Raw genomic sequence first — 21412 nt, 5'->3', positions numbered from 1 at the left:
TTTTGTAGTGTGTAAGCATTGCGACTTTTCTCTTGGGACTTCGAAGTATTAATATTAACATGGCGGATGTCATGGCCAGAGCTTTCTCTAAGCCAGGGATGTCCAACCCGCGGGCCGGCCCACCACTTATTCTCACTTTCAATATCCTTTATTTAAAACAATTGCTTCGACTATCATCAAAACGTGTAGAACGCGCAGTATTTGAGGAAGGCATGATCTCATATTTTTTCTGAGACTATAATTGAGTCTAATGCCGCATTTTAACGACCATCGAACGCTAATGTAGCCATCATTGTTAAGCAAGGTGTGTGTTTTTGCGGACCGTTTTAAGGAGGCTAAATCAGCCCAAAATGTGTCGTCGTACCGTGGCATAATACGGCATGTAAACTCAATTTGTCGCGCTTCGCGCGATAAGCCTGACATTCACTTGCATATTTGCGTACGAGTTCACTCTCGAAGAGCAAATGTTTGTAAATTAAGTTATTTTATGACGTGACGAAATGACGTAACTTATGGCGTCACCCGTTTCATTTAATGGGTTTTGCGGCCCATCTCAATTTTTAAAGTGTCAATTTGCGGCCCGTTCTGTTAAGGAATGTCCGATAATATTAGATCGGAGCCTATACCCGATCTCAGATGGTAATCGAAACTTTTTCGGTGAAATAGTGGGTTTGCTGCATAACTGATACCAAATTGAAAACTGAATTTTAGCCGAGATTAGCGATCCAACGCAGCAATTTCTACCGTTAAAACTAGTCCTAAAACACTAGAGCAGGGCTGGGCAAACTGCGGCTCTCCGGCATGTTTTTTATGGATTTTCTAGTTGAATCTTAAAATTTTAAAAAAATTGTTAAGGTCACCGTACCAAGAGTACCGTTTATAAATGTTTTCTCTTTTTTTTTATTAAGCCAACATTCGAAGAGTGAGTTAGTTAACAAAGAGTTTAGTTAACAAAAGACTGATATTAATAAATATTGTGCGTGTTATTTTGCTATTAACGTTATTATTGTGTTGATTATTACCGTTTTGTTATATTACAATTCTGTTATTCTGGCGGCTGGCCTTGCATTATTTACCGTTTTTGTATTTTCTTCAAATGGCTCTTCCATTGAATACATTCGCCCACCCCTGCACTAGAGTAACAAATAAACGGAAGGTAACCAAACAGCATTTAGGCCTTATACCTGGAAAACTTTGATCGCCATTTCGGGTTCGGTTAAGATTCAGTTTTGTTTTTTAATATTCCGTTCAGTTCCAGTTCGGTTACGGTTCAGGAAAAATGACCTCAAAAGCATTTAACGATCCGGTTCTGGTTAGGTTTGGTTTTCAGGTTAAAATATTAGTTTATGACATAGATAAAACTTTTTGGAACCCGACCAAATTTTTTTCGGAGGTTTATATGTTGTCGTAATCAGGATTTTGCATAATTTATTATATGATAAAAAAATTATTGTTGATTTTTATTGCGAAAATAGGGATCTCCCTAAACTGTATTTTTAATTTCTTTATTATGAAATAATAAGTAATCAAATACGAATCGTTTTCAAGAGGCATCAGCTTTCCTTGTATAGTAATTTGAACGAAGTTACTTTCAGCCAAAAAGCGAAACTTTCGCGTTACCGAGAAGCGGGTACGTGCACTTTGTAATTTCTAATAATTTTTTTAAATTTTCAACCGATTTAATTGTTGTAAGTAGTAACGTATATTAATTAAAATAAATCCCACCTAAATATCTGCAAAACTATGTGCATAAAACCAACTACCAAGCTTTACGTGTTTAATGTGCATCTTGTTGAGAATATAAGACATTTAACTGTGTATAACAATATGTCTAATACTCTTATTGCAGGGATGGCGAACGTCGCGGGTCACAAACACAACCTTATCCTTAACAGAATGCTTAAGTGGGTCATATATTTAATTATTTGGTAATTTTATGCGAAACTATGTTGCTGCATCATAAGTGTTAGGTAATTCAAGGTTTTAGGACGATTTTCAAATTCGGATTCACCACAAATATTAAGAACCTAAATAGTCAATAAAAGCTGCAGCATTGTTTATACGATTACAGGAGTTTAGCAAAAAGCTTTTCAGCATGGTCACATAGTATTAACAATTTTTAGTATGCAAACTTTTGATTTTCCGTCACCCTTTACGTTTTACAGCGATAAACAAAATACTCTTAGTTGACTGCTTCATTTGTTCAAATGCAGTTAAAGTAGGCCTATACTTATCAGCCCTAAAACACTTTTGCACGATTCACAGATTGGGCAGCCCTGATCTGTATAACGAAGAATTGTTTTTACATTTATTATTTCCTGAAAATGATTGATAACATTTCGACATTTCTAGACTAGAAAGACAAGTGGGTTATTCTGTGGTGGGTCACTTCGTGGCCTGCGGGGTTCGCCATCTCTGTTATTGGGATCAAAATTTTGCTTTATAACCTTCTATTAACTTTGATCAACCCTAATTACCTGTTAAACCAAATCATTGTAGCCATACAATGTCTTCAATTGTTTTATCAAACAATAAAAATTAGTCTTGATCTGGGTTGAAGGATAAAATTAGCAGCCTTTATATATATATTTAGTAGAACAGAAATCCATTATGATTGCTTTGTTTAGGTAGCGAAATTATTGCACTTCTATTATAACTACATGGATGGTTCTTCCAGCGTGGATTCCGATTGTGACTGTGTTGAATATGATTCTGACACAGGAAATCAAAAACCAAGACTCAACATGAGCCATGGCTTTATCCATCATATTAGAAAAAATCAAATATCTAGGTTTGTTTAGTGTATACAGTTTGTCCATGTTTTATTGTACAGTAAAATACATGGGCGCCCTTAATTTTTTTCCTTTTGATAGATCTGATAGTTTTAGCTAATATTTCGTATATATGTAAATAAAAATTCAGTTTCCTTTAATAAATAGTTAAAATTCCGGTAGTTAAAGTTTAACATTTTTAGTTATGTAAATTATAACCACACTGCTAGGTTGTTTAATTGGCTAAGCAGATGTCAAATCAACTTATTAGGTAATGCCTTTTTTTACTTGACTACAACACATAGTGTCAATTAGTTTAAAAGTATTTAAACAAAAATTTAACCATTCCTTAAACATAATCTTTATTACAAAAAAATATTGGTATTTTATAAAGTATTTAATTGAGCATGTGTTTATGTTTCAGGTAATTAAAATGTATTTTAAACCAACTTATTTCCCATAATACTGTAGCGGTGTTACTACAATACGATAAGCAATTGTAGTAATATAATTAAAAATTCTGTTATTTGATAGGGATAATTATGATAAAGAGGTGAAGAAAAAGGGAAAATCTTCAAAATCATCTTCCAGCCAGCGCCCTGGAGTTAAAGTTTGTTAACTGGTCTTGTAATTTATCTCTAGGTTATTTATTTTTACTTTATTAGATGTACGTTCCGCCAAACCAAAGGGCACAAACCAAGGAAAGTGAAAGCAAACCTTTGTTTAAATTGGAATACACAGATGGCATGAATAAAGTTCACAGTGTTACAGTAAGTGCTATGTGTTTTATTGGGTCCATTTATCAAGAGGAACCCTTCATTCGTCTGATTTGCCCACCCAGGTACATGTTCATGATGATCCAGAGATTTTGGCTAAGCGCTTTTGTCAACAAGCATGTATATCTTTTGTTTATTGTGAAACCCTTCAGTGGAAAATACAGCAAGAAATAATTAAACATGGAAATACAATATGAGCAATCAATCAAGTGAGCATGAAAATGACGATTCAAGAACTGCCTGAACTGTTTTCCTAGCAGTTGGCCAATGGATACATGATGGCCAAGTTTATATATATATGAAAATTCTGGTGACTATTTTTTATTAGCATTTTATTGTGCGTTAGGTCTTTTTGAAACAGCCATGGAAACTATTGGATTAAGAATACCAGACCCACCACAACGCCATTCTGTTTTCGAAGGTAACAATTACAAATCTGATGGTTCACAGTTTGAATTATTAAAAGTGTTGGGACACTTTACAACATTAACAATGAATATTCACATTACAAATGCATAGTGAAAGATTGTAAACACAGAAAATCAAAATAGTATAAATAATATTGTTTCTTTGGTGAAAAATACACAGTTTGGTTTATACAACATTGTAATTATGTTTGTTTATATTTCTTAAATAAAGCCTTGATTGCACATTTAGCATTGTGATGACAATATTGTGTGCTCATAAGAATCAGCAGTTTCAACACTAGTGACAAGCAGCTTTTTTTGGAAATGGCTAACAAACACTTTAATCCCCCATATCCGATGAATCCATTTTATTAAACAATGATAGTTATGTATTTCATTTATACCACACTTAGGATTGCATTCAAACTGTTGTTGTATATCAAAATTCGTAACAAGTTCAGTGCGCACATACTAAAAATATTCAAACAATAATAGTAAAATAGCTATAATCATTTTGCATGGTGTAAAACACTAACAATGAAGTTAAAACCATGCTAAACTTTTTTTAACTAACACTACAAATATAAATATATATTTTTTACAAAAATAACCACAATTATATGTTTTAGGTGAGTTTACCTCTTGGCACTAACAATAAAATAGTATACTGTCGAAAAACAGCTATATGTAATTATGTATATGCTACAAGTAAATCAGAAATTTGATTGTTTGTACGACAAGACAAAATATAAAATTTTATAACATATAATCTACAATGTACAGTGGTCTCACTCTCAGTAACTTAGGAAGATTGCTTGACACTAAAATTATCGAATTGTGCATTTCCAAAGTCAGCTGTTCCAATAGCAGCAAATCCATTTGCAGGGACTTCATCTTGTTTATGGATAGTGTGGCTTAATATTTGTTTTCCATTTAGTGTGGCAGTGACTGTCACATCCTTAGTTATGGTTAAGACCACATCATTCCAGTCACTTAACTTCAACTAGAAACAAAAATGAATAAACTTAATTGCACAAACAGTAAATATTCCAAAATATGACTTTGGAAATAAATGTATTATGTTTTTTCTTTATGCTTATGTCCCTGCTCTTTAAAACAAATGACCTTTAACACATAAGCAAGCAGAGTTATTAATGTACATATTTTTTCTCTTTAGGATTGTATACAATAAATGACACAATGTCAGAAGGCTATGTGGCAAAAAGGATGTTCTTAGTAGAGGTTTATACCCTTTCGATTCAAATCCAAATCTGCTTGTTCGTATATGGTATTTTTTTACTTTCAAAACACATTAGGTAGTGCTGTTTTTACCCGCATTTTGAATGGTGCAGCTGATTTGCATACTAAGTCATATGTAATATGGTGGTCATACATCAATCAAAAACTGTACTATCTTTATGAGAAAAATATGCCACGGGCCGGTAGAAATAACACTGTATGCTCGGATTTTTCATTCCATCACATCTACTTTAATGTAGAGTGTCAATCATTCCATTAGCAAGAATGCTGGCCCAGGACAAAAATGGATTTGGGGTAGTGAAGGTCAACCTTGGCCAGTATCTAACGAGGTTACTCACTGCGTAACTGTCAAAATACCACTGCAGTACAGTAATAATATTGTATCACTTGATATGAATTATGTAAACAAGTACAACAAAGTACAGTGGTGTTTATAAATTTGAAAATGAATGTTGGTTGAAGAAATGGATGTCATCTTAATAAGACGTTTCAATACGCAATTTATCAGTTATTTGTTGAAATACTTTCAAACCTCACTTTTATATAAAGTGGAACGCAAAAATTCGTTCCTGTTTAAATTGCAGGTGTACCAGTTTTTTGTAAATGAAATTGAATGCCACAATGGATTCTAATATAATTAGGTACACTGCAAGGACGTGTAATGGAGCGTAATAAAGATGTTTCATAATGCACTTGTATCATTGTCAGTTGATGTGACTGAAATCTATTTACACCTCACTGCGGGAAGGTGTAACACAATACACAAAAGTTCACCTATGCTAAATGCTCATATTTTGTTTTGCTCATGTTAACTTTTTTTTGCAGGTATGCATTACAGTGCCTGTTAAATTGCTTTAAACATTAAACTTTTTTTATTTTGTATTTCAGTATTGATGCGTGAGCAGTTGAGCACAGTTATTTTAATATTTATTGCTATTTTATCACTGAAGGGTATTAAAAATTTTAGTAAATAAAAAATTAATACAAAAAACTAGGACTCAATGAAAATGCCTGTTTTATAAATGGTATATTAATCTAGACTTTTTATGTTGTTGAAACATCACTCACATCAGCCCCCCAACACTCCCATCCATATGCACACCGAGCTAACCGGTGTTCACGTCCGATATCTGTAGTAAGAATCCAGGAGCTGTTCTTCATGAACCACAAGAACAAGCCTTTTGCCTGACGAGAATCACAGCCACCTTTGTCTACCCTACAATAGTAAACTAACTTTTAGTAAAAGTATTTTTTGTTAACATAAAAGTGAATAATCCTGTCTGGAATACATTGCCTAATTAAAATGAGGATAACAAAAAAAACAGGAATGCTTTTATATTAGGTGGCCCAGAAATTTACATGGAAGAAGAACAATAATTTAAAACAAGTAGGGCGATTACTTTTTGAATTGTCAAAATCAATTAAAAATGCACATAAATCGTTTACAAAATTACAAAAAGCTATAATAAGCTTTTCAAAATTGTCGTTCAGTTAAAATTTGATTATATTCAACAACATTTTAACTGTACTATTATCTTCATTAGAGCCATATACTGTATGAGCCACTCAGCCCTAGTATTTCACTTTTGTCAATTCACCAGAAAAATCGAAAAATGTAACCCACCATTTCAGATTTCGATGAAACTTTCAGGTAATGTAGAATGACTCTTCATTAACTCAAAACTGAAAAAAGATCCGAAATTCGTTTGCACATATTGTACTTTTTGAGATATGATCATTTAACTGAGGGTATGTTTTGTTGTTTTTTTGTTGCAAAAATTATAGCAAAAACAGTGCTTCTTTTTAGTATCACTTCTATTGTGTTTTTAAGGGAGTTTTAAATTACTTACAACGATTTTCAACAATAGGAATCCTTTCTTTTCAACTTGCGAATAACAAACAATGTCAAAGTTTATGTTTTCGCATTGTTTGACCCACTTTTAATCACCCAATTGAAGAAATCATTCATGCGGAACGCAAATTTTAAACGTTTTTTCTCTAAAACCTTAATTTCGATTTTGCCTTAAAGTATCTCATTTGAAAGATACAGTTTTACTAAACATTATATGCAAAAATAAAAATGTACTTTTTTGTATATTTTTTTTAATTGAGGAATTAAAAATCATACCCATTTTCGTTTATGTTGCTAAGTTTTGGTTCATTTATTTACAAAATCAAGCCATACATGTTTTACTACATAGTTACTATTGATCTGTACACTTTTATTGTAATAAGTAAAGAAAAGAAGTAAAAATAACATACTCATAGCAAACTATTTTTACACCCATAGTTTTTATATAAATTTAGTGTTACAACATTGATTATTCAACAGATGACCTTTTTTATAATTAAAATTTGCATTGATATTTAGTTTGTATTTTTTAGGGTCAGTGAGACGTGGTCCAAGTGCTGAAATCACACATAGAATGTGGTCAAATGGTACCCAATAAATATTTTTATATTCTGGCCAATAAAAATACTCTCTTTGGCCTTTTGGGTGCATGAAATCCACTAACACATCTTCTTGATCAAAGATAAACTCTAGTATGGTAGCCAAATACCATAAATTGTAATAAATAATGGCTACCAAGAAACCAGGGTGTATGTGTGTAAGATCTTTTTTTGCCAAAACACTGACCGTCATCTTCGCTGGTCAGCTTGGTCGTAAGGCATGTTTGTGAAAAAGGAATGAATTTATGCAAGCTTTTAGTTCCTTGAACTGCAGAAACTTCAGAAAACCGTTGTTTTAAATTTTACCTTGCTTGAATATTTCATTAGATTTTAGAAATATAAACTTAACATTTCCTCTGGAGTTGTAATTTGATTGTTTACAGGTCTTTGCAAACTGGTTTTGGATGTCAATCCTTTTACTGTACCCTTAATTCCATCACATGCTCCTTTTCACTGACTTGTTACAAAAAAGACCATTGAGCATAGATGCCAAAATCATCGTTATGTTTGCACATATTGTAAAAGCTTTTACAGTTTTTGTATTGTGCAGCACAGCACAACCATTAGTAATATATTCTACAGTGGTAATATTTGGCAGTAATTCTTCTTTAGGGCCATACAATTTTTTTGAATTACATATATCATGGAAACATCATGTTCCATATCATAACTACTGGACGAATTGTACAAGAGATGTCCAATGGCATCCTTGTGCTTTATCTTGGATATAAAAACTGAAATGCGTCATTATTAGTGATTTGTTTTTTAGATTTTCCTTTTCAGATTGAGATATTTTGATTGTGGTTTTGAAATGTACGACTGAGGAATCAATACCATTAGTTTGCTGATCAATAACTCAATAAATTCTGCAACCAAAAGTGACTGTGGCATTAATACTGTTCTATACACTAAAACTTACTATTTGCACTCAATTGGTTTTCAATGTTTAAACAAATTTAAACAAATAAAAAATTGAAACTTTTTACTAGATCACATATTTATCCCTGTCTTACAGCACCCTAGAAAATCTTATTGGTAAAAAAAACATCCTAAAATGTCAATACTTGCACTTTAGATGCAAAAATATTTACAAAATTTAAACACCCCTAAAAACGTTTAAACAAAAAAGTACACTCCAATTTTTTTCTAATATATGAAATGTACAAATATCTTTTAAACAAGATAATTTGCAGAAAAATCAAAATTAAGGATTTCCAATAAAAGCTAACTAAAGTATAGTTCCGCTTGAATGATTTCATAAACTACGCTGTAGACAATAGACAATACACAATGAGAACAACTGGATAAACAAGAAATTTCGCAGTAACTTCTAAGTGGAATGTCTGATGGTTCTTTACAACTTATTTGAGAAAATGCAAGAAACCAACACGCCTTCACATTTTAGGTTTTTAGTTACGCTTTAATGAACACAAAAGTGACCTTACAAAAAGGCCATATCTCCCGATATAGAAATAATCTGAGTGAAATAAGTAGATCATTTTTCTTAGGAAGGAATGCTCTACCAAGTTCAATAAAAAATTCAAGAATCTGAAACCATGGGTTACATGGCCTGGTGAATTGACATGGAATGGCCCTTTTGCATTATGTAGTTGGATATCTCTGTGTATTTTTTTGCAATTATCTCATTTCCTATTTCCATAACTAGGTCTTTGTTAATTTTCTGCAATTATTTTTATGTTATATTTCAACTGTTTACACAACATTTTTCTAAATTATTAGCGTCTTGTTTTTCTTTGGCATTTTTATAGTTGTTTGTCTTTTTGAAATGACAAAAATATTAACTAAGCATGAGTTTTGCATAAACCTGAAAAGCCTTTCAGTGTCATGGTTGCGCCTGCAATGTGGGTCGCCTTTGCTTAAGCCTAACCTCATAGAATGCTTTACTAAGTGATTACAATGTTTCGTTTTTAATGTGCTCATTGCGCTGAATTCCGCTTTCACAAACCAAAAAAAAACGACAGAGTTGGGTACGTTGAAGTCCAAAAGAATATTTGACGAGAACTTTTGAGTATTTTTCTTTAGACGAGTTATATAAGTAGGGCGATTATTTTTTGACCTAAAAATATATTTTTTGATAAAATTTTGACCTAGAAGAAATACATTGATTTAAACATCATATTGTTGTTTGCATGTCTGGATAAGTGTCTTGGCGTCGTCAACCACACGTTTTTGAAGTTTCACTGACACCGGTCGAACACAAATCAGTTGTATTTTTCGAATTTAGGTAATACTCTTGAAAATGCTTAGTTGATATTTTTGTCATTTGAAAAAGACAAACAACTATTAAAAGGTCAAAGAAAGACGCTGCTTATTTTAGAAAAAAAACAGTTGAAATACCTCTAGTATGCAACTGCAATGATTTGCAAGCAGACGCTCTTCTATTAACTTCTCCTTTGTTGATATATTGAATAAATACAGAAAATTAATTTGCATACGTTTGAGAAGCATTTACTTGCCTTACAATTTGATAAAAACGTCATTGGACATATCTTTAACCCTTCGTTTTACTGTTGTAGCTGATACTGATAGTGAATTTTTTTTCTTCGAGCATGATTTTTATAATTTCCTTCATAACTGGCATCACCACCCAATTGTATGGGCTTTCTTTTGCTTTGTAATGTTAAAAAAGGCGATATACTTGACTGCACTAAACGCTTTCATGACGCCTTTTCTCTGCTAGTTTATCAACGCTGCCTGGATGTTTTTGTTACTAAATAACGTCCCAGTTTAAGCAAAATAAACAGCCTATGGATGTGGTGCACTCATTGTCACAAAAATAAGATTTGAACCGCAGCCGATTAATTGTGACACAAGGTAGGAGTCATATTTTTGCAGTCTGCAGTAAATTTACTTTTTATTGAAAAAATTAAGAATATGAAGCATACTTCTTATGCAAATCACGTTACCCAAGTTTAGTGACATAAAGTAGACTGTTCGAAAAAATAGTCCTTTGATAACTCATTAAAGAATGTTGCAATCAAATAATTTGCGAAAGTGTGACTTTCGCTACGCTAAGTCAAAGAAATGTAATTTTGTGAAATAACACGTTAGCTGATTTAGCAGCCCTAAAGAGCTAAAAACAGCAATTTAAGAAATAAAAGCTTGCCCCGCTATGCATGCAGTCACGTTTATTCCGTGACGAATTTGTAAGGAAAACTAAATACATAAATATAATGAGTTATGGCGACCCTACTCGGGGTGGCGACCCACAGGTTAGAGACCACCGGTTTAAATCAATGTATTTCGAAAGGTCCAAATTTTGTCAAAAAAAAAATAATAATATTAAGTAATTTTACCTTAATGCAACAAATGCACCAGAAGTGCTTTCCAATTTCAGTTGAACTGAGAGTGCAACATTAGCCCATTTGTAATCACCAATAACACTAAATCCAAGATTCGGATCATCACACCATGTGACAGGTCTTTGTGTTACTACCTAACAACACATACACTACTTATTGTTGTTAGGTTAAATATAATTTAACGATGCATCCTGTTGGACACACTGGAAATAAAACAAAATTCCTTTAAATTATTAGGTCACAGTTTTATCTGTTCAACATACACAAGAAAAGCAATGGGACAACAATAAACCAGAATAATTAAATATCTTGAGATAAAAGAGTCTCCAAAGACCATAATAAACTTAGACTTATAAATAAAAAAACTAATGTATTTATGTAGTTCAGTTGTTTCAATTATCATATTTTATTAGGTATATTTTGTATTGTGCACCTAAATACAGCAATTGTTGTAGTATTAACCTGTCGTAAAGTCCATTTGTGTCCATCAGTAGCTGAAGCATTTTGAAAAGTTTCAAACTTTCCACTTTGATCAGCAAAGTTATTAGCTTCACTAAAGCCAGTTGGGTCGAAATTGTCAGAATAGGGCAAGGGAAAAGATTTAGGCTCTGGTGGAACAGGATAGGATCCTTTGACCACACCCTCAACAGTTGACAAGGTAATTAAGCTATCTACTTCAACTAGAAGTTCAATTAAACCACCAGCTCCCACAGAAATTTTCCCTGTTAATATATGTGACAAATTTACAATGCAGTTATAAACTAATAAGCAAACGAGGTCAGTGTGGTCAAATAATGAGATAAAAAAAGCTTTCAACACTGCAGGCTGGGTAAATACTATTTACATATGTTTTGAATACAGAAATACCTAACAAATACAGCCATTTTTAACTTCAATCATCAATTTATCATGGTATCTGAATGATCAGGCGCAAATGAATTAATGTGCTTCCTAACATATCTATTTTAAAATCAATAAAGACTGTTAGAGATGTTTAAACAGAAAAACATTAATTTCATTAACCAACTTTAGTATTTAGGTAAATTCTGGTAAGGATAAACAGGTCTCACTGTCTTCAGAATATCTTAACATTAAATCATTTTCTTTTCAACCCACCTTTATTTACAAAAATATTTTCAGGTGTTGATTGAGCCCCAAGTTGACTCTGCCACATATTAAGAGATTTTACACTCCCCAAAAAACTTCCACCCAGCACCAAAGCTACATTTTGAGTTTGAACAGTGTAGCTTGGCAGGGGTGGGCGAATACACACAGACTGGTTATGGGAGAGGCTTTCAATCACTATAGTAAGACTTCCTTTCATATCTGATAAAGCCACATAACTTCCACCTCCATTGAGGTGTCCAGTTGTTTTCAAATACTTCCAGCCAGGTTTGGTAAATTGTGTAGTGTGTGCAGTTACCCACAATGGACCGGGCAGCTCATAATGACCACTCCATGGTTGATTTGCTGTCATTAAACTGCATCTGAAACATAAATACGAGTCTTTGTTGATAGCTGTACTTGTCTAAATCAGTTAGCACTGCTGACAGCCAAGTTTTATTATTATGTTAACAAGGTTTTTTCATGAGGAAATAAAATCAGTAAACTCAGGCTAGGCAAAGGTCAAGCATAGGAGTAAAAAGACAACCAAAGGCAGAATGACTTGTGTTGATAACTTAAGAGATCAGAAAGGTCTAAAAATTAGGTTGCACTACTTGACAATAAATTAAGTTATAACATTGCTAAGATTTCTTCTTTAGATCAAACTTTTACCCTTGAAGAGCAAAAATAACATCCTTAATTCCTTTAGAGATGCAATAATTGTAACAAAATTTGAACATGTGTACAAACCTTTTAGCTAACCTTTCTTAAACTGGGGTAAATTTACCCCAGGGGGGAATTTCCTTGTTTATGGGGGTAAATGAGCCCTTTCAATCAAAATATTCATCCATTTTTTCTAGTTCAGATCAACTGCTAATTCGAAGCTAGCCTAGAAGCCTATTGATTCTTTATCGTCTAGTGTCGGTATAAAATGCAAGAAACTGAATGAGTAAAAAATTGACTTTAGTGAGCCAGCCAAAGGTTACCATACATAACAGCTATATTTCAGGCATGGAAAGTATTGCAGTAAACAAAAAGTTATTCTTTCTTAGAAAGACTGTTCTATGTATTTTAAGAATCTAAAACCATTAATTACAAAACCTGGTTAATTGACATGGAATGTCTGTGGTAGCCATTTTGAAAAAATGCTTTACCCAGGCCAGATTAGCTGCAACATTTTTTGGTTCATATGTAAACCCAAAATGATACAATCAGTTGACAAAATGGAACACGGTCATACTCCAATTCTTTTAGGTTTTTACCTTGTGTAAGGCAGATCATCGTAGTAGCTAGTAATTAGATTCCAAGCGATTGTTGCAGTGATGTTACCATTGACATAGTTCTGGTTTAATATCCTAGCCCAACAACCAGCACCAATAATGTCACTGTTGGTGCTGTAATCTTCACTTGCCCAAAGAGCCTTTTGTGTGTCCTGGGCAGGTTGACCAGAGGTGGTACCTGGATAATGACCTCCTATCACCTCCACTGCCTTTGCAAGATCGGGATCATGAAGAATTGATTCAGAGGTTACTAGGAAATGGTTGTCAGATGCAATAATTCCAACATCACTATACAAACATGGGAAGTATCAACAAGGTTAAAAAAAATAATATACACAACTCTGTTTGGCCTAATATAAAAAAAATATATAGGTGGGAAATACCAAATATGAATCAAAATTGATCTATTCCTATTGTTTTTATAAGACTAGAATAGAAAGATAAGCATTAATAAAACATTATCTTTTTTGCTTAGTAGACCTTGAGGAATAGAATGTTGGCCGGATTTTTTTCATTTTACAAATATATACCCTAACTTAGTAAAAAGTTGGTATAATCATAAATTTTTTCAATATTAGAACCAGTTCAACAATGACAGCAATATTTTGCTTAACAAGTTTTTCATTTTGAATGGTAAATAACAACATTATAATCTCTGTTTATTGACTGTATAATTATATACTATGTAGTTTAATTAAATCAATTTCACATTTGTAGAACAGTTATTCAAAACCTATGCATGGGATAAGAAAAACATTTCAAATTTACCTAAAACCATTGTCATCAAGAACTTTTCGCAAAGTCTTGATATATTCCACATCATATGGTCTCTCATTCCAGATACCAACATAGTTAATTTTTAAAGAATGATGATTCCTGGCACCTTTTACCCACTTCATGATGTATGTTGCAGTCAGGGTTCTATTAGTATATGGAAGGGCATTGCCCTGCCCAATCCATCCAGGCCAACCCCATGGAAGGCCAACCAGAATAATGTCTGGATTCCTTAATTTTGCTTCTTTCATCAACCACCATTCATACCTACACATATACCAGTTGTTGTATGAAACCTTACCTAGGGATGTTTGAAGTATTATATTGAATCCTGAAGGGTTTAATCCAAATATGACATAAGGTGATAAGCGCATATATATTTTTTGAGTAGACCTCACTTTGGAAAGAGACTCTGTAGTTTGTTATGTAACCGCCAAGTTGCAAGTTAGGTGATATAAAAAAGGTGAATGCTACAAAATATTGAATTTTGCCAATATTTAGCAGTGATCTTTTTAAGCATTGATAGTGGTACACTGCGAATTACGCAGTGTTGTAAACAAGTTGTATACAAAATATTATTAAAACCTTTTAAACAAATAGTAAGTGAAGTCCTGGTTTAAGTCATTGCCAGCACTGGAAGCATTATTTCTTAAAATCAACAACCACAATTAAACAAATGCAAGCAAATTGTTTTATGATTAAAAACTTATTTCCCAATTTAAATATATTTATTTGCCTGTATGATTTATTCAGGTTAATTAAAAAGAACAATGTTTCATAAAACAATTACAATACTTAATATTATGCACAACCATAATTTTAATAATTACCAACAAGACCACAAAGGGAAAAGGAAACCATCTAATTGAAAGTAACATTCTTACCCTCTTGTGTAATTTTCCTCATTTTCGCTTCTCATGTGAGTGGCTTCTGTTCCTTCAGTGCTCTGAGCATCTCCACCAATTTCGACTTTAAGAATGTGCAAAGAAGCACCAAAATTTGGTTTAAATAAATAGTCCAAGATTTGTGATCTGTAAGGTTCTACATAATTCACCAACAGTCGACTAGTTGCTCCTCCACCAGACAATCCTCCTATGCCATCAAATTGGCGAGCATATCCATTGACATCATTGATGGCATATTGATTAGAGAGATGGGGTAACCTATCATGTTGATTAAGATTGATGTCTTTTGAAAAGGTCATCACTTTATGGGGGTTCATATTGACCAAGCTCTCACTAAATTGAGCAAAAACAGCCAACACCAACACAATACTGACATTCATCACTAAGAACACTTTAAAGAACAATAATTGCAAGCTTTTTTTCCCAAAAAGTTCCTGTAGTTATAATATACGGATGAAATTATAATATTGCAAAAACTGTATTCAAGTAAGATTATTGCTCTTCAAACTTGTGGATAGATGCCTCTCAGAACCTTGACCAATTCTCGACAAGCTTCAACTGATTAGGCTAAGCTTATCCACTAAAGTGACTGTCCTGCTTGTTTTAGCCTAGCCCTGCTTGTACAGTAAATCCTGTCTGCTACATGCTGGTAGTATATAACCTCATATGATGAAGTAACTAAACCATGGAATACACATGGGCATTTTTTTACGTCTAGCCCTGACAACACCTGAAAAGTATGGCAGATCTCAGTGGTTTCTGGATGAAAAAAATGCATGATAGGTCGAAGTTTAACTCGCTTGTGTAACAAATTGGAGAAGGTGGTGTTTTTGGGATGTAGATTGGATCTGTTGAAAAGCGAAGCTGTGCACTTATCATCATACTTTTAACGGTTGTCTAGGACCAAGTACTACAACATAATCTTAGACTAGACCTGATTGTCGTGCAACTAAATAAAATCTATGCTTACCACAGTACAATACTAAGGTATTTTGTTCGTGAAAACATCATTTGAAATGTCTTTAAATAAAGTAGTAAATAATTATTAACAATAATTAGGCAATCAACAACCAAATTATAATCAATAAATGATTTATTTGACATTCGGTCTGTAGAATAGCAAACGTACAAGAGAAAAGACAAATCTGTTTACTATTAAAACAAATGTTTGCTTTTATAAGACTGGCACAGGGCTGCACTGCCTGCGCATTGAGCAAGTAAAAATGGGTATGTTTACATAGCTTTCATTGGAAAAATAAGTGGTATTCACATGAAAATAAAAAGAAAGTTTTTTATTTATATTTACTTATTTTTTATTTATCATTAAAAGATCACAGTAGATTACAAAATATAGGTTAAATTTTATTTGCTGTAATATTAAAATCTAAATAGGTAATTTCCCAAACTGCACTACCGGCAAAGTTATGACCAAGTCTTGTTGTACTAATAGGATATGATATAAATACGAATAAACAAACCTTAACTAAGTGGTCGGAAACTTTTCTGTTGCGCCCTAAAATACTTTGGGCGTGAAAATTTGTAGAATCGCGTCACAAAGTTACGTTATAAAACAATCCATTATAATCGTACTCAGCGCAAAAAAAACGCTTTTCTTGTTTTAAATTGCCCAAACTTGAATTAAAATAATCCGTGACGCATGGGCAAAGGCGTAGCCAGGGTAGTTTGCGCCCGGGGTCAAAGTCTCCATGGTTTATCACATTTTTCTATTACATTAACATAATATACCTTACTCATAGCAGTGGTTCTTAACCTTTTTTCATCCGCGCCCCCTTTGGTAATTTTCCTATGCCTTGCGACCCCTACGAAAAGCAATACGACATTTTTGAATTAAATATCACTGAAAACAACATGAAAATAGTGAAGTGGATTGTTGGCCGCACGAAGGCGAAAATATTTGAGTTTTATTTGTTTGAATTGGCTACCAGGGTTGTCCTGTAACGCGAAATTTGGTCCGTGGCCAAAACTGATCCGGTCGGATCAATTTTGGCGTTGGAACAGCCGCTAAAACAGGTCCGGCTAGGCCAAAACTGGTCCGGCCTAACCCTAACCCTAGCCAGACCTATTATAGCGGCTGTTCCAACGCCAAAATCGATCGGACCAGACCAGTTTTTGGCGCTTGATTACGACCAAAATCGATCCGGTCGGACCGATTTTGGCCGGACCAATTTTGGCGTGACAGTCCAACCTTTTTTGCAAAGGGCCGCATTGCAACTTCAAGTATTTTAATGGGCCGCACAACCTATTAAATTATATTTCACGAAAAATGGCTAGTATAGTGTAAACAGGCCTTTATAGTTACCGTAGGCCTATATATATTTTTTTCAGTGCTGTACTATTACTGCCCCCCTAAAAGCTGACTGGTACATTATTAATTAGGCTAAGTTCAAAATACTACTTTTGGAGTGAAAATGTCTAGCGGGCCGCACAAAAATTTCAGGCGGGCCGCAGGCTGGACATCCCTGGGTTAAACTGTAGGTACGGCAATTCAGGAGGATTTTCGAATTGGGCACAGAACAAATTGCTTGTGCTCGACACAACCTGATTTTGACAAACGTGTTGTGAGGGCATTGACTCTATAGGCTAGTTGTAATTAAGGCTGTTGAGCGCAAAAATTAAACATTGCGTTATCGTATTTTAAAAGATGTGACGGCACACAATACAACGATAATTGCAAAAAAAGTTCAAGCCCCCTATTGCTAGCCTGTTATCATATATAAAATATGGAAAAAAAAATAGTTCGAAATGGGGATAACTTTGATCGTTTATCATTAAACTATAATTTTGTTAAACTTTCGATGACATGTGTATTACTAATAGACAGAAAAAATGCAAAGGCACTTTAAGAGACTTGTGGTAAAAAAAAGGAAACAAAGATTCGCGCAAAGCGCGAAATTTTTTTGCAGTTTCAATGTTAAAGTTGGCAAAAAACAGAGTTTGTACAGGTGTAGGAGTGGTTCACATTCCAAACGAAACCATTAAAATCACTGTAAAAAAATTAAATACCGGTATTGAAGTGGTCGCGCCCCCCTAAAAAATGCTTGGCGCGCCCCCCGGTTAAGAAACGCTACTTGATAGGAAAAACAAGTCAAATTTTAATCGAACATTGTATTTCAAGAAGAAGTAGTCTCGTTTTGGCTTTTGTAAGCCTCATTTTGGCGTCCCTGTACCTTGGCGCTCGGGGGGACATATGTACCCCCCACACATTTTTTTATGTATTTTTTTGCCTTAAAAAACGCGGTTTGTTGGCAACAATAGTTGTCTTTTTAAGTTAGGGTGGAAAATATTCAACATGTGATCGTCTCTATAGAAGGGCATGTAACAAGTAAAACGTTGGGACAACAATTATAGTTTTTGCAACTATCCGAAAATAGCAGCTCCTTAGTCGCGAACTGCAGTTTGCGGGTTGACGATGGCAAATAAAAACAAAAAACTATTCGAATAGATTCCTTCATTCAGTTTAAGTGGGCCTAATTTACTTTTGATCCAATTCGCTGCATTCCTTCTCGCCAATAAGCACTGTTAGTTTGATGTTTAATAGCCTACTTTGTATAATTGGTTTCCTAAACAATATTGGGGACGTTATATGCATTAATTGACATGCATAAGATAGGTAGATACTGTAGCGGTTTGCGCTCCATATTGTTACCGGGTTGAAACTCCGTCCATTCAATTGAAACAGTCTGTTGGATTGTGACGTCGTCACCAATGCCGGATTAACTAAGTGCGGGGCCTGTGGCAGATTGATCAACAAAAAAGACCAATGTAATGTTTTATTTGCAAGAAATATAATACTTCAACAACATTATTTAAATGTCTTTTCGACGCATTTTGATTTCTGCAAATTTGGCAATTATTTCGGATGAGTTTAGTGACTTTAAAACGTCATTTTCAATAATCAAAAGAGTTAAATAGTGTAGCCGCTCTTCCCCCATTGTGTTTCGCAGATAGTTTTTAATTAACTTCAATTTTGAAAACGATCTCTCTCCAGTACAATTAGTTACCATCATACATAGATAAATACGTAACAAATTGTCAATGTTAGGAAACGTGATGTCAATATTGTTTTCTTTGATCAAAGTGAAATAGTTGAGTTCGGGAGAGGAGCAATCAATAGCAATGTGCTTTACGAATTCTGAAAACTGAGGTAGTTTATCTTTTAATCCGTCTTCCAAATCCTTCGGATATGCTTCTAAAAGTCTGTTAGCACTTTCTTGGGTCTGCGCAGGTGTTCGGTCATGCAGATTTCGCAAAAAACTAAACCGTGTGTTCAATTGGGTCTGGGTGTATGTCTCGCGACGTTTCTCCAGCGCAGATAATAGGCTGTCCAATACTGCAAGAAAAACTTCTACCCGAAATCTGTTTTTAGGTGATTGATTATTGCATCTGGAACTAAACGACCAGTGCCTACATCCTCATCATCGCGTCTTCGATTTCGGACAATTCTTCTTGTTCTTGTTGTTCGGTAATCTGGCACTTGAGTCAGCTTCTGCGCCTCTGACTCAAACTTAACGAATTGTTCCCATATCTTACTGTGAAACAAAGGTGGTCCGTGTGAGCAATGTCCGGGGTTGAATCTAGTGATATGAAAAAGTATTTAGCTTCTTTCAGTTCCCTGACGATTATATCTTCAGCTGCTTTTCCCAACGTCTCGACTACCTCTTCGCAAATAGTCTTTGATAAGTAGGAAGTGTGCCCTTTTCCACGATTGGCATGCATCTTGATGTGTTGGCACAAGAATGAATCTACAGTTGCAATAAGCTCCAACAGTCCAAAATAGTTTCCGTTGTTAGGAGATCCTACTGTTTCATCTGTTCCTCCGAAAGCCAACCCTCTTTCACTTGTGTATGCTTCCAGGCATTGAAACCTTCACAAAATACGTTCAATTCAGTGTTAGGCTGCTAGTTTGCAGGTAAAATAATATAGATTGTCTTTGGTCTCGCTGTAGCATAACCACTCCCTAAGCCGCTTTTCATTTGTAGATTATGCACATGTGAAAATATTGCTTTTTACAAAATCTATTGTCACTGTTCATGTGTTGACATTCTGAACTGCCCCTTGCTGCCCATTTCTTTTTTGATCATATCTAAGAACTAGAGGCCACTTCCCCAAGTCATTGAATTGAGCTGCCAGATCTAGAACCTTAGGTGTTTAGGAAGGCTGTTGAGTTTCCATTTCCTCGTTTGGTTCCTGTTGTTCTTGCTCGGTAGTACCTGAGCTTGAGCCCAGGCTGAAAAAGTTGAGCTAACAGCAGATGGTGACGGAGAAAAAAAATGTGTGAGTTTAGGCATTTTTTGCAGAAATTTTTGTTGCCGTTCTAACGCCTCTTTTTTTCTTCTGGCTTTCTCTGCTCCGGAAAGATATTTCAAGAGTTAGCAGTAAATATTGAACTTAATTAAATTTCACTGAACCAACCATTATAATCAGTTTACAGTTAGCCTGACAACATAAACTTAAAGTACAACAGACTACCACAGAAATTACTGCAGCCCTTCGGCTGACACCCAACCATTCAACCAGCTGGCTAAGTTTAGTACAAAACGTGCTATAGTTGTCTTAATCACGAAATAGCTAGTTTAGAACTTACAATTTTCTCTCAGAAGCAATAGGCTAAAAGTATTGGCGCATGGTTGTTTCTCGACTCGCTCCTCTCTGAGCCTGAGCGACGGTCCCGGCTTGACCGGAGGTCGTGAGTTCGAACCTCACTGCAGGCCAGTTGTTTTTCTGGCTTGCTCTGCTTGCATCATATATCGACAGATTCGGCGAGTCTGCGATAGCTTTTCGGTGTACTATTGATACGGAAGCCGTAATGGTTGGTCATAAAGCAACTTCCGAGGGGCTAGATCACAGATGTTATTAAACACATATGTTTGTGTGTGTCTTTCATTAAAAACAAGCAGTTCGTTATTTAATCTAAAAAATAATAAATAAATGATTTCTCTGTAAAAAATAGTTTGTGACGTCAAACTCTTTCTTAGGAGGTTCGGTTAAGGTTCAGGTACTTTCGAAGTATTCGGTTCAGTTCCGGTTCGGCTCCTTAAATTCTTATAAAAAACGGTTCAGGTTTGGTTACGGTTCGGGAAAATATGGCCCAAAACCGGTTCATAAAGTTCCGGTTCGGTTCCGGTTCGACTCCCTGGTTTAAATCAAATGCGAAGCTGCCATTCCCTCGAATGTTCTCTTAAACAACTAGGACTAGCATCGTGGCCAGTGTTCCCTCTAAGGTGCGCAACTGCGCAGCTACAAGACACAATTTGCGCAGTAGAATTTGCTTTTGCGCAGTGAAATTGCTTTTGCGCACTTGCTTTATTTTTAATTAAAAATAAAAAAAAATCTTTACATT

General features: G+C 34.5%; 2 protein-coding genes across 3 annotated transcripts; one reads left to right on the top strand and one right to left on the bottom strand.

Annotated features, from left to right (window-relative positions):
• Positions 1 to 1480: 1480 nt before the first annotated feature.
• Positions 1481 to 4210, top strand: LOC146160621 (UPF0561 protein C2orf68 homolog). Of its 2 annotated transcripts, none has more exons than XM_083385892.1 (5): positions 1481 to 1630; positions 2632 to 2791; positions 3306 to 3381; positions 3437 to 3541; positions 3613 to 4210. In XM_083385892.1, the coding sequence occupies exons 2-5, from the start codon at positions 2661 to 2663 to the stop codon at positions 3742 to 3744; spliced, it is 444 nt and encodes a 147-aa protein (XP_083242018.1). In that variant the 5' UTR covers positions 1481 to 1630; positions 2632 to 2660; the 3' UTR covers positions 3745 to 4210. The 2 variants fall into 2 exon arrangements, with proteins under 2 accessions (XP_083242018.1, XP_083242017.1); XM_083385891.1 differs by having other exon boundaries at positions 2628 to 2791.
• On the bottom strand, positions 3665 to 15478 carry LOC146160620 (galactocerebrosidase-like). Its single transcript, XM_083385890.1, has 8 exons — positions 15031 to 15478; positions 14141 to 14413; positions 13355 to 13660; positions 12105 to 12475; positions 11451 to 11710; positions 10983 to 11122; positions 6283 to 6430; positions 3665 to 4957 (listed from the first exon to the last, which is right to left on the bottom strand). The coding sequence occupies exons 1-8, from the start codon at positions 15429 to 15431 to the stop codon at positions 4757 to 4759; spliced, it is 2100 nt and encodes a 699-aa protein (XP_083242016.1). The 5' UTR covers positions 15432 to 15478; the 3' UTR covers positions 3665 to 4756.
• Between the last annotated feature and the right edge of the window lie 5934 nt (positions 15479 to 21412).

Source organism: Ascidiella aspersa, chromosome 3 (genome assembly GCF_963924565.1).
Source record: "Ascidiella aspersa chromosome 3, kaAscAspe10.2, whole genome shotgun sequence".
Taxonomy (NCBI): Eukaryota; Metazoa; Chordata; class Ascidiacea; order Phlebobranchia; family Ascidiidae; genus Ascidiella; species Ascidiella aspersa.
Note: the sequence above shows the minus strand (reverse complement) of the source record. Positions and strands in the feature narration are given on the sequence as shown.

Excerpts from the sequence above, each read along its gene's own strand:
- LOC146160621 (XM_083385892.1), top strand. The coding sequence starts at position 2,661 with ATGGATGGTTCTTCCAGCGTGGATTCCGATTGTGACTGTGTTGAATAT. Across the intron at positions 2,792-3,305 it reads AGAAAAAATCAAATATCTAG|GGATAATTATGATAAAGAGG; the intron begins GTTTGTTTAGTG and ends GTTATTTGATAG. Across the intron at positions 3,542-3,612 it reads ATAAAGTTCACAGTGTTACA|GTACATGTTCATGATGATCC; the intron begins GTAAGTGCTATG and ends TTGCCCACCCAG.
- LOC146160620 (XM_083385890.1), bottom strand. The coding sequence starts at position 15,431 with ATGAATGTCAGTATTGTGTTGGTGTTGGCTGTTTTTGCTCAATTTAGT. Across the intron at positions 14,414-15,030 it reads GAGGAAAATTACACAAGAGG|GTATGAATGGTGGTTGATGA; the intron begins GTAAGAATGTTA and ends GTATATGTGTAG. Across the intron at positions 11,711-12,104 it reads AAATATTTTTGTAAATAAAG|GGAAAATTTCTGTGGGAGCT; the intron begins GTGGGTTGAAAA and ends ATATATTAACAG.